We start from the raw sequence: 13,092 nt of genomic DNA on the forward strand, positions 1-13,092 counted from the left end.
GTGGGGTCCTTGGCTTCAGGAAATAAGGCCTCTAGGATGGGACTCCAAGGTAGATACTCTTTGTCTGTCATTCCAAACCCAACATACAGCCCGTGTTCTTTATAAATCCTGTGCATCAGGTTGGGCCATACGAAACTGCTGTTTTATAGGTCAGAATATTCAAGTATTAACAATTTAGCATGATTCACTTACTAAATATGGTCCATTGGGCAGGTATTAATTTCCATCCTCAATTGCTTATTCATTTACTCACTCATTCAATAAACATTTCTAGAGCCAGAGGCTCTACAGTTAAACCCTGGGATACGGTGATGATTGAGTCACAGGCTTTACTTATGAGTAGCTCCAGTGTGGTACAGAGGGCCCTGGTCATCAAAGAAGACACCTCAAAGGAGGCGAGAAGACACAATGGGAACTGGTCTAGGAGGTGTAGCTTGAAGCTTAGTGAGGTTTCAGAGTGGCTCCTGCATCAGCTCCTTAAGGGCAGGGCCTGGGTCTTACACATTCTGTGCCTTAGCAAGGGTACCTGGCACAGAGAAGGTACTTGATAAATGGTCTTTGAGGGAATGAATAAATGAACAAGTTCACATATAGAGAGCTGGCTGTCTCTTGAATCCGAATTTTAGAGATGGATCAGCCCCATCATTTTCCATCATTTACCCCATACTCATCATTACTGAGTATGAAGCTCAAGCTCAGTGACTTGAACTTCCTGAAGTCCAGGTGTTACTGAGATGATGTTAGGATAGGAGAGGTGAGCCCCCTTGGAAGAAGGATTTTATTACTGAAGTTACTTAGAGTTGCTGGCCTATGGTGGTAAAAAGCTTGTCAGCTTTTAGTGGTTTTAGTTTTAAAATTCTCCACCTCAAGTGCATCCCTTTATGGCCTGCACGGGCTGGACAACAGGGTGGACAACTCCCACCGCCCGCACTCCTTACTGTGCCTCTGCCAAGGGCCGCAGCTGATTACAGGCACGTTTCTTCACTCCTAGTCTGGTGTTCTTTCACGGTCCCCTGCTGAGTTTCAGTGAGACTGCAGTCCTCACTTAAAACGTTTGGGAAGCACTGGCATTTGTTTCTGTATAAAGAGAAGGCAAAAAGAATGTACTTAGACTCTAATTCTTTTTCTTTTGAAAATTCAGATTTCCTAGAAAACTATTAGAAATAACTTTTCTTATATATTATGTTTTGGTTATCTATTTCTGTGGAGTAGCAGCAACAACAAAACCCCAAACTTAGTGGCTTAAAATAACAGTGATTTATTACTTTTCACAATTCTATGGGTCAGGAATATGTTAGGGCTAACCAGTATGATAATTTTCACTCCATGTGGCATAGGCTGGGATCACTCCCTTGACTGTATTCAGCTGGAGACTGGGCTGGGCCAGAAGGTCCAAGGCCTCATTTATATGCCTGGTGCCTTGGATTGGTCCTTTAATTTCTCAGTTCCTAAATTTTTAATTGCACCAAAGGAAACATTACAAACGTCCCATTATTCTAAATACCTATTTTGAATATATTTCTTAGTATATTCTAAGCTCTCCTTGGTGACCATGACATTTTTCGGAACTGTGTTATTTGATGCTCCATAATAAAGTTGTTGCCTTCAGGCCCTGCTAAGGAATCTTTGCCCCCACGCAAAGGCCTCTGTAGCTCATACTTTAGGGAGCTTATGACCATTTTGTTTTATAGCATTTTAAAATTATTTATTATTTTTCTTAACATATAATGTATCCTTTGCTCCAGGGGTACAGGTCTGTGAATCATCAGGCTGACACATTTCACAGCACTCACCATATCACATACCCTCCCCAATGTCCATAACCCAACCACCCTCTCCATACCCCTCCCTGCCCAGCAACCCTCAGTTTGTTTTGTGAGATTAAGAGTCTCTTATGGTTTGTCTCCCTCCTGATCCCATCTTGTTTCATTTTTTCCTTCCCTAACCCCCAAAACCCCCACCCTACCCCTCAAATTCCTCATATCGGGGAGATCATATCATAATTTATCTTTCTCTGATTGACTTATTTCGCTCAGCATAATACCCTCTAGTTCTATCCATGTCGTTGCAAATGGCAAGTTTTCATTTCTTTTGATGGCTGCATAGTATTCCATTGTATGTATGTATATATATATATATATATATATATATATATACATCACATCTTCTTTATCCATTCACCTGTGGATGGACTTCTAGGTTCTTTCCATAGTTTGGCTATTGTGGGCATTGCTGCTATGAACATTCGGGTGCACGTGCCCTTTCAGATCACTACATTTGTATCTTTAGCATAAATAGCCAGTAATGTGATTGCTGGGTCAGAGGGTAGCTCTATTTTCAACTTTTTGAGGAATCTCCATGCTGTTTTCCAGAGTGGCTGCACTAACTTGCATTCTCACCAACAGTGTAGGAGGGTTCCCCTTCCTCTGCATCTTCACCAACATCTGTCATTTCCTGACTTGTTAATTTTAGCTGTTCTGACTGGTGTGAGGTGGTATCTAATTGTGGTTTTGATCTGTATTTCTCTGATGCCGAGTGACATGGAGCACTTTTTCATGTGTCTGTTGGCTGTCTGGATGTCTTCTTTGCAGAAGTGTCTGTTCATGTCTTCTGCCCATTTCTTGATTGGATTATTTGTTCTTTGGGTGTTGAGTTTGATAAGGTCTTTATAGATTTTGGATACTAGGCCTTTATCTGATGTCATTTGCAAACATCTCCTTCCATTCTGTCAGTTGTCTTTTGTTTTTGTTGACTGTTTCCTTTGCTGTGCAAAAGCTCTTGATCTTGATGAAGTCCCAATAGTTCATTTTTGCTCTTGCTTCCCTTGCCTTTAGCGATATTTCTAGGAGTTTATGACCATTTTTATGCACCCTCTTACCTTTGCACATCTTACTACCATCCCAGTGCAACACATTTGTTGCCTTAACTTGCTGCAGGCTAGAAAATATAATGAAGTTTGTTAAAATTAGAATAAGCAGATCCAGGATTTTCTCTTTGGAATAAAATACCCAGGCTTTAATTTAATTTACTTCTATTTCCAAAGTATTGTAGCTTTTATTTTATTGTGTCTTATTTTCATAGCATCCCCACTGATGGATTCAGGGAGATACTATTTTCCCTGTATTATGGATGAGGAAGCTGAAGCAGAAGACTCTCTCAGGTTATTTCTGAGTAAGGATTAGACTAGAAGCCAGGGTCCAAGGCTCCTGCCACAAAGCTTGCTACCTTAATAATAATACAGGGGAAAATTATTGGACTTTTTAAAAAAGATTTTATTTATTTGACAGAGCATAAGCAGGGAGAGTAGGAGAGGGAGAGGCAGGCTCCCCACTGAGCAGGGAGCCTGACACAGGGTTTGATCCCAGGACTAGAGGGTCATGACCTGAGCCAAAGGCAGACGCTTAAACACTGAGCCACCCTAAAAGTTACTGGATTTTTTTTTTTTAAAGATTTTATTTATTTATTTGACAGACAGAGATCACAAGTAGGCAGAGAGACAGGCAGAGAGAGGAAGAAGCAGGCTCCCTGCTGAGCAGAGAGGTCTATGCGGGACTCGATCCCAGGATCCTGGGATCATGACCTGAGCTGAAGGCAGAGGCTTTAATCCACTGAGCCACCCAGGCACCCCAGGTTACTGGATTTTTGAAGTCTGTTTTTTCTGCTCATCCTTCACTTGCTCCCAGTCTAGACTGCATTTCTGGGGGCCAACATTGCTGTGTAATGTTGTAAAGACCTCCAGCTGAGAGATGAGTTACTAGATATGAAATACGCACAGGGAAATCATCTTAGTAGGTTTGGTTATTTCTACACATTTAGTAAGAATGGCTTGAAAAATAGAATGTGAAAGTGAAGAGGAATTCCTTCATCAAAGCACTGAAACATGTTTACTGCTTTTTAAGCTACCAACTTTTTGTGGACCTGGAAAACAGAGCACAAGTGAACAATCACAGCCCGCTCAAGGAGCCAAGCACAGTCTGGAAAGAAACAGGAGCCCAAATACCAGCAGGTGGGTTAACGTTTTGTTCTCTGTGTCACCATGCCTTTAGACTCCCACGTGACCCCAGAGGCACTTAATGATCTTCATGTGTCTTGTGACAAAGAGACTGTGGGTGATGAAGAACACTAACACAGAAACAGATCTTGGCAGGTTTTCTCCTTCAGGTGAGCAGAAAGAGCCATGTAACGGAAACCTGTAGGAAAAAACATCGAAGATAAAGGAGCTGGCAGGTTAATCAGGCGGAACTCAACATTTGTCAAAAGCAAAGCACCTTGCTCTTCCAAAGCTGCCCAGATTGTTTTTCTTAAAAAAGGAATGCCAGGTATTCCATCTGTCAGTGCTCCAGAAACCAAACTATTTAGAAACAAGGGTTCCTCAAAATAAGCATCCCTGACTCCAGAGCAGGGGCTGAGCGGTTTAACTGTTACCATGCAGCCTCTGATTTCCAGCTAAATCTATGAAATGAATTGGCTTCAGCACTGATCATGGGAAGAAGAGCGTATGTGTACACTGAGTTTTTAAGAATTTAGGTAAAACAAATTTTATTTTGCATAGGGGTAATTATTAGAGGCCCATAAATGTGTTTCAAGATAGACTAGTCTGTCAATTTCAGTTTTCTTTTCCTGTGGTTAAATGGTAGCTTTAATCCATGCCTTTGGAATCAGTTCTTCTGGAAAAAAGTAACTTTTTGTTTCTCTCCCAGTGGTGACTGAGACTAATGACAAGAGTTTGCTTTTCCTTTCACATCGGTAAATGTGTTCATTAGGGAGAATCAAGGAAAATAGCCCAGACATTTTAGTTCAGTGTATTTTACCTTTACAAAGGGAATTATTAGAGAACCAACTAACTGGCATCAAAGGGGTTAGAGCTCACATCATTGAGAGAAGCAGATGGGGTGACAGTATGGCCATTAGATAACAAAGCAAAGCCGTAGTTGTGAAATCCGATACACCCATTCACCATGTTCCCCCAAAAGAACAAAAAACGGACTAAAGAAAAGTTTAACATTTTGCTACCAATCCACTAAGTCTTTTTGTATGTTTTCCAAAGACGCTTAGCCAACTGAGTCACCTAGGCACCCCCATATAGTTACTTTTATATCCTGACTTTTCATCTTACATTAGAACAAGAGCATTATCCCACTTTATTAAAAAATATCCAGGTTGTGCGCCTGACTGGCTCAGTCAGAAGAGTATGCCACTCTTGATCTCAGGGTTGTGAGTTTGAGCCCCAGTTGGGTATAAAGATTACTTAGATAAATATTACAAAAAGAAAACATCCTGCAAATGTGAACTTGTTGGATTTCCCCCATTGTTGAATTTTAGGTAGTTTTATGCTTTGATCCATTTTAAATAGGGTCGCAGTGACTTGTCTTTGCAAATTTTTCTGCACTTTGGATTATGTCCTTGGTGGATTGCCAGAAGAAGAGATACTAGGTCAAAGGGTTTAAACAATTTAAAGATACTTGATAGCTGCTGCCAAATTGCTCTTTAAATAAGCCAGTCAGATCTGACCTTTCCAGGTCAGCAGTCTCTTGTGTTCTGGTCCAGTGGGGAAGCAGGGCATTCAAGATAATGAGTAATTCATACATATGCCACAGGTCCCGTGTTTTTGAGGAGTTATTTTAATAGACGATGAGATGTATATATAATCAAGGATATGTAGAGGAAGAAAGACTCCCTTGCTTTTCAGATGAGGAAACTTGATCCACAAAGACTGAAGTATGCCAGAGGCAGGCAGCTGGTTAGTGGAAGGTAAGGTCTAGAACTCAGTTAGACTAGGCTGAAGAGCTCTGAATGTGCTTCAGGATCCCTGGTGTCTTAAGGCCGTGTTTGAGAATGTTAGTTACTGTGCTCTCACTGACTCACTGGTGTGTCTGTTACTGGAGAATTCTGATTGAAGGGTAGGAACAGTTACCAAACCATCACCTGTGTTCTGTGGCATTGTTGGGGTGGGGGTTTCTGCTAGACCTCAGAAGTCTGTCTAGTGAAACTCGATTTCAATTGTGAGTTTCTTCCTGTGAAAATTTCTCAAGAGTATTTTTAGAATCATGAAATCTGAAATTTGGAAACTGAAAATAATCTTAGAGGTCTTCTAACCCAGTCCCTTCATTTCTTAGCCAAGGAAGACCTAAAGAATCCAGTGCCCACACCAGGCTGACTCAGCTTAGTAGTGCACTTGTCACTGTGTCAAGGCACTCTAAGGGCCCTGCTGTGTCATCCAGCCCTAGCCAGGGCTCTACTAGGTAAGGAGTCTGTTGTCTGAACATTGTGGAGTCTTGCGCTCTCTGGTGGTGGGCAGGAGTCAGTGCAGCCCCAGGAATGATTGAGAGTAGGGGGCTGGTCCTCTGTGTGGGCTGGTGGGCTCAGACTTGTGTCAGAAACTTGAGCAAACCGGTGTATTTGTGTCCACCCTGCTCCCCTTCCCCCAAACCTACATAATTTAGGATCAGTATGGAGTCTGTATCTTCTGAAATCTGTAATGCAAAGTCAAGAAATAATGAAGATGATGGAGAGGTACACTTAAAGTGGAAAAGTGAGTAAAGAGCCATCAGTTCTGTTGAGCCAAATGAAACTTAAAGTATATTTCTAACCTGCTTGTTATCTCTAAGTACACAGTCTGTATTGCACCAGCCTCCCACGTTCTTTTCTTCTGTTGGATCATTCCAGTTTAAAAATTAAGGCCTTTCTGATTACAAATTGCAGAAAGGAAATGTCTTTTTTTCTTTCTTTCTTTTTCTTTCTTTTTCCCCTCATCCTCCTCCTTCTTTTGTTTACCACTTACTCAGGAAAGATAAGCTGTTATTAAGATGGGTCTTTTAACATTGTCTAAATGAACATGTTTTGTGTTACTAGTCCAAAGAAAAGAGACTATCAAGCCTGCCACTGTATATATTGTTCTGTTCAGTGATTTATCTTTTAGGGAAAAACTTTTTTTCATTTCTAGACTTTATAGGAAATATTTCCAATGTACATATATTGATGCATATTATATAATAAACATAGCAAAATAATATGCAGTAGAACATTTTTTTAAAAGATTTTATTTATTTATTTGACAGGCAGAGATCACAAGTAGGCAGAGAGAGAGAGGAGGAAGCAAGCCCTCTGCCAAGCAGAGAGCCCGATGCGGGGCTCGATCCCAGTTCCCTGGGATCATGACCCTATCCGAAGGCAGAGGCTTTAACCCACTGAGCCACCCAGGCGCCCCTATGCAGTAGAAATTTAATGTGTAACATTCATTATGAAAGTAGAGAGCATGTAGTGTCACTTTTGCATATCCTGTGGGCATTTCCTTTTGTATCAGTTTTATAAGCTTGAAAGGATAAAGTGTCTATGTTTTTTTAATACTAATGTTAAATGACATTAGCAAAAGTATAGAACATTTGGAATGAAGATATGCTCATGCAGATACACATACAAAATAAATAAAACACACACAGACACACACATTCTCACATATGATTTCTGCCTAGTCTAAAGGAGCTGGACAAACTGTAGAATCCTTTCCATTAGTCTGTAGAGATTGTGAGCCGCAGATGTTATTTTCTTATAAAAATCTTCACAACAAGTTCTATCTTCAAGTTTTTTGCTACCTTCCATTCTAAAATCAGAAATGTACTGAAATTCTGTCCTTCCTTCTGTTACCAATTCTTTTCTCTCTTCTCCTTCAAGCCCAACAGGGCAAGCTAGGGATGGTGCAGTTCTAAAAAGACAATTATTATGACAATATGAGTTATGAAAGTATTATATAGCTCTTTAAGAAGGAAAGGCTTTTGTCCAGTGTTCACGGTTCTGTTTTAAATGCTGCTTTCTCGTCTCTCCAGTGGAGGTGAAAGAAATGGCAGAGAGAGTGGCTACTGGGCAGCTGGCGGTACCACCTTGGCATCCTCAGAGTGGTGTGTCTTTAGAGGATGAGGCTAAAAATGAGCCTGATCTCCTGCTGCAGCCCCTGCTGAGGGACCCTGAGAAAGTGGGCTGGCAGTGCACTGTAGAGTATCCCAGGAAAAATGAAGAGTCAGGAGGAAATGGCAAGTGTGACAAAATGGACAACAGTGACTGTGACAGTAACCAGCACCGCAGACAGCATGGGCCTCGAAGTTTTACCAGTAAGTTCAGTTGGAGGAATAGGGATAGATGAGCTCTATCAAGTAACTCACTCAAAGATAAGTAAGCCTCCTGGCATATTTCCTTTGCTTGGTCTTCTCTCCATTTGCATCTCCCTGGGAACCCTGAACTGCAGGGGAAAACAAATACCCTATTGATTCCCCTGTCCTTCCTGAATGTAAAGAAATCCAAAGATTCCTGAGTTTTCCTGTTACTGGAGCAGACCCATTTGCTCAAAGAAAGTTAAATAATCTCTACACAGTGAGCCTGTTCCTGGCTCTAACCTGGCAGGGAAATGAACCTTTCTTACCTGAATACAGTGGTAGAGGGCTGTTCCCTACTGCCCATTTCCTCGTATTGCATTTTAAGCCAGAAAAACTCCACTGGCTCCCAGAAATTCTGTGCCAGAAGAACTCAGAGACAAATGGCATTGACTGTCATCACTTTATAGATTTATAGGTTAAAACTGAAGGCCATGTAGTTCCACTTGGTAATTTGCTTGCAATCAGGGGATGGAATATTATTTCTTCATTGTTTATAAGTCAAAGAAAGATGTATCTAAAATTTTCACTTAGGTAGAAAATCTACTTGTCTTGGGCTCTTAGTGTTTAGAATCTGTTCCTTTTCAAGCATTGCTCTTGAATGGGTGGGCAAAAGGATTGATGATACAGGACCATGTATATGGGTCAGGCCAAACTTACAGTCTCCACTCTCTGGACTGACCCTGACAAATGGGACATGGCCACTCTTGGCAGAATAGTCACTCACCTTTTCTCTCACACCATTCTTCTCCCCTTCCATGCCATCTAAATATCACTGAATGACTGGCCCTGGTTCTGTCATCATTAGATATCAGGCACCTGTCTCCCAGAAAAAATGAGCAGCCAGAGCATAGTGAAGCCTTTCAAGCAAGTTCTGATGCACCTGTGGTCATTGAGAAATCTTACAGTGTAAGTAATATGGCCTGCAGAGCCAGGTTGCACCCAAGGACCTAATAAAGTCGAATTGAGTTGTTATGCATTATGCTAGTGAAATAATATCTGTAGTAGTTCTTTTTTGTTGGAGTACACACTCTCATGTCTGTGACATGAATGAGGAAATCTTTCTTCCCTGCCTAAATACATTTTGAGTCATTTCAACTCAAAGCACTGTGTATCTTAGAGTTTGTGCAGAACACAGAAAGTGTCAGAATCAGGAAGCCCTTGAGCTTCCTGTCTAGTTGGATAGATACTACCAACTCTGGAAGCACAGTGTGAGGTCAGGTATCAAAGCTCATGGCCCAGCAGGTGACTGAGGTCCGATTGGAGCAGCAAGAGCAAGGCCAGGGTTGTGAAGAGAGTTCCTTCACCTAGAATGTCCTCTAAGACCCAGAGACAGCTCTCAGTGGAAGGCATGTGTTCATGCCTGACAACTGCACCTCCACAGGACCAATACATTGAGGCTGTAGCCCTGCAGGGGTTTAACGCACCCTTGAAGCATGCAGTTGGGCCACAGTCCAGCCAGGCTAAGGAACCAGAATTTTTTATCATTATGATATGATGACACAATCACTTAAAGAATATAAACAGCAACTGAAAATGAAATACTATAAAAATACAGTTGTGATGACATTTAAGATCTTTCAACGAACATACTATTGTATTTAATCATAGCACACAAGCCATTCACAAGGACAATTTAAGACAATTTTATTCTTTTTCTCACATGGGCGCGGGAAGGATAGGCCATGTTAAGCACACTGGCTTGGCTGGAGAAACAGGTCTGTCAGGAAATTGAGGAGGGGTGGAACAGAGATGCTGAAGAAATAACTGGGACTTTTGAATTTTCAAGTTTTATTTTTATTATTGAGATTGCATTGCTATTTTTTTCAAACGATTTATTTATTTAAGAGAAAGTGCACATGCACAAGCTGGCACGAGCAGGGGGAGGGGCAGAGGGAGAGAGAGAATCCTTGAGCAGATTGCCCCTGAGCTTGGAGCCCAAAGAAGTGGGCTTGATCCCAGGACTCTGAGATTGTGACCTGAGCAAAAACCAGGAGTCAGAGGCTTATCCAACTGAGTCACCCATGTGTCCCTGCATTGCTACTTTTAATACCATGTTCCTTCATTTGCTTTGAAACTGTAGCACCCACAGAACTCCTCAGTTCTGAGCGGCCTCAGCTTCTTCGTCTAGAGAACAAAGTATCTGTGGCTGGCTCTTCAAGCTCAGGCCCAGCCTGGGTTGTCTAGGACCTTTCTTAGAATTTCAGAGCAGAAATGTCGCCCAACCCCCTCCCCCTCCATTGTGCAGATAAGGACTATGAGTCTCAGGGCTGTCACTGGCCTCACTTGCTGCAGAGGGTTCACAGTTTATAGTGGGGAGAGAGGGCAGAGGCAGGTGTGCAAGCAGGCAGGGAGGGCTGGCTCAGGGAGTATCACCCTGACTGCTGGGTAATTTTAGATAACCCCATTATTAACACTGCATCCAACTATAAAGGATTTGTTTATAATGAACAACAACCTAAAAGTGATTTCCTACATTATTAATAGGATCAATCCGTGCGATCAACTTGTTCACCAGAATCTTCTGAGGACATAACAGATGAATTTTTAACTCCAGACCATGAATATTTTTATTGCTCGACTGCTCAAGAAAACTTAGCTCTAGAGGTAAAAACCACAGTTTAGGGAAAAGTACTTTTCAGCTTTCTCTATTGCCTTAATTCTTTTAAGTTGTTTTTATTGAGAAAAATAGCTTACACATAAAAGTGTATAATGTTGACTTAGCAGTCTTTTCAAATTTTGAGAAAACATCTGAAAAATAAGATGTTTGACGTCATATAGAGTTTCTCCCAAAACTGTGGTTTCTGCATTTGTACAGCGCTTCGTACTTTTTTTCAAAACGCTTTTCTTCATGTTACCTGATTCACATATTCTTCCTGTGGAGAAAAGAAGGCGGCCTGCTGTTATTCCTCTGTGTGAAGAAGTGGTGATCCGCATATGTGGGGGATTCAATAGCTTGGCCTGCCAAGCATCGGTGGCGGGAGAGCCAGTATCGGAGGCCAGGACTCAGCATGAGTATGACGCTGGACAGTGCATGGGGCTTTCTCGGGAACTTGCCCGGGATTGGCAAGCACCTGTTTGCCAAACAAAATGTTTTCATTTGTAAAATGAAGCTGTTTGGATTTTCTTATTCATTTGTATAATTTCTGCCTCACCTTCCTACTAACCTACCACCTTTTTTGGGCATTTTACCAATATGGAAGGTGAGGTGGAAGAAAGGGAGGATTGATTGTATGTTTCAAACACAACATTTGGGGGCGCCTGGGTGGCTCAGTGGGTTAAGCCGCTGCCTTCGGCTCAGGTCATGATCCCAGGGTCCTGGGATGCTCAGCGGGGAGCCTGCTTCCTCCTCTCTCTCTGCCTGCCTCTCTGCCTGCTTGTCATCTCTCTCTGTCAAATAAATAAATAAATAATCTTTAAAAAAAAAAAAAAAAACACAACATTTGACTGACAAAAATTCAGTGATGCAAAAAAACATCATTTCCACTATTCTGTACTTCTGATAACTCAGAGTAATTTTTCATTATTAATCCATCAGCTATTCTTGATTTTACTGTGAGCAGATTGGGATGTTAAGAAAATCTTTAACAAAAACATACAAAGTATATATATATACACATATAATGTACATGTGTATACATACATATATATACATGTAAGTGGGTGTACACATACATAAAGTGTAACATGGAGAAAAGTACACAGCTCTGATGTGTGCAGCTCATGGACTTGCACAGACTAAACACATTCATGTAACCAGTACCCAGATCAGGAAGCAGTCCTCCAGCAGACGCCCCCCGCCCCGGCCTCCTTTAGTCACTGTACCCTTTCAAAGGAAGCAGTATTCTGACTTCTCACCCCAGAAAGTAACTTTGCAGTCTGCGCTATTTTTCCAAACTTTTTCTTCTTTTCTTTTTTCCTTATTTATTTATTTATTTATAGATTTTATTCATTTATTTGAGAGAGAGGGAGAGAAAGAGCAGGAGTGGGGCGGGGGGGCGGGTGATGGGGAGAGTGAGAAGCAGACTCCCAGCTGAGCAGGCTCCCATTGCAGGGATTGGTATGGGGCGCCATCCCAGGACCTTGGGATCATGACCTAAGCCAAAGGCAGACACTAACAGACTGAGCTGCCTAGGCACCCCCCAACCTTTTTTGGGTTTTCTGATGAAGTTCCTAAGAATCAAAACATCTTTGTTGGAATGCTGGGGAGAGAAGGAGATAATGACATAAGGAAAAGTCACATAATTTCTCCTCACAGTGGGAGGCAGGGGAGGGCTTATTGAGGAACACAGAGTACAAATGATCCTTAATGTCTTTGAAACGGGTTTGTTCTTTTTCTATTAAAGATGCAGGAAACTTATAAAGATTTTCAAGGTTTTAAGAACATCAGTATATTCTCCTACCTTTTGATTAATATCCTTCATTCTCCAGTGACCCTTCTTCCTTTACCCTTTTATTCTTTTGTAGACCTCAAGTCCCATAGAAGAGGATTTTGAAGGAGTACGAGATGCATTTGCCCAACCTCTGAGCTCTGGTAATAAGCTCTTAAGGCAGATTCCTTCTCACTTGCCTTCACTTTCTATTAGGTGACAGATCTTTAGAGCTGGAACAGTCCTTAGAGATAACCTCCTCCAGGCCTTTGATTTTACAGATGAAGGAACCTAGGGTCAGGGATTTCCCTTCATTAGAATGAATCTCTGGCCCCTCTCCAGCCTCCTGACAGCCACAGATCATGTTATCTGTACTTCCCTTTGCAGGGGAAGTGGTTTAGTGGTTCCTGTTCCTCCTCCTCACCCTCCCTTTCTGCCCCCTCCCGTCTTTCATTAGATTCCTCACCCCTTTCGGGCACACATGGGTGCTTGGTTGTCTTCACTGAGCTGACTTGAGGGGTTTGCCCAGGCCATACAACTGGTTATAGACACAACAAAAACTAGAACTTGCTCTTCAT

The 13,092-nt window shown here is 41.8% G+C and overlaps 1 protein-coding gene across 6 annotated transcripts in view; it reads left to right on the forward strand.

The window, feature by feature from the left end:
- TEX14 (testis expressed 14, intercellular bridge forming factor) overlaps positions 1-13,092 on the forward strand; it is a 118,715-nt gene that overhangs the window by 79,713 nt on the left and 25,910 nt on the right. For all 6 annotated transcript variants that reach the window (XM_082705875.1, XM_082705876.1, XM_082705878.1 and 3 more), the window contains 7 exons: positions 3,900-4,006; positions 6,117-6,242; positions 6,444-6,532; positions 7,824-8,105; positions 8,953-9,053; positions 10,632-10,751; positions 12,612-12,678. In XM_082705875.1, the coding sequence (XP_082562001.1) occupies positions 3,900-4,006; positions 6,117-6,242; positions 6,444-6,532; positions 7,824-8,105; positions 8,953-9,053; positions 10,632-10,751; positions 12,612-12,678 (892 nt within the window). The remainder of the gene's footprint in view (positions 1-3,899; positions 4,007-6,116; positions 6,243-6,443; positions 6,533-7,823; positions 8,106-8,952; positions 9,054-10,631; positions 10,752-12,611; positions 12,679-13,092) is intronic.

The sequence above is a fragment of the Mustela nivalis genome, assembly GCF_964662115.1.
Source record: "Mustela nivalis genome assembly, chromosome: 17".
Taxonomy (NCBI): Eukaryota; Metazoa; Chordata; class Mammalia; order Carnivora; family Mustelidae; genus Mustela; species Mustela nivalis.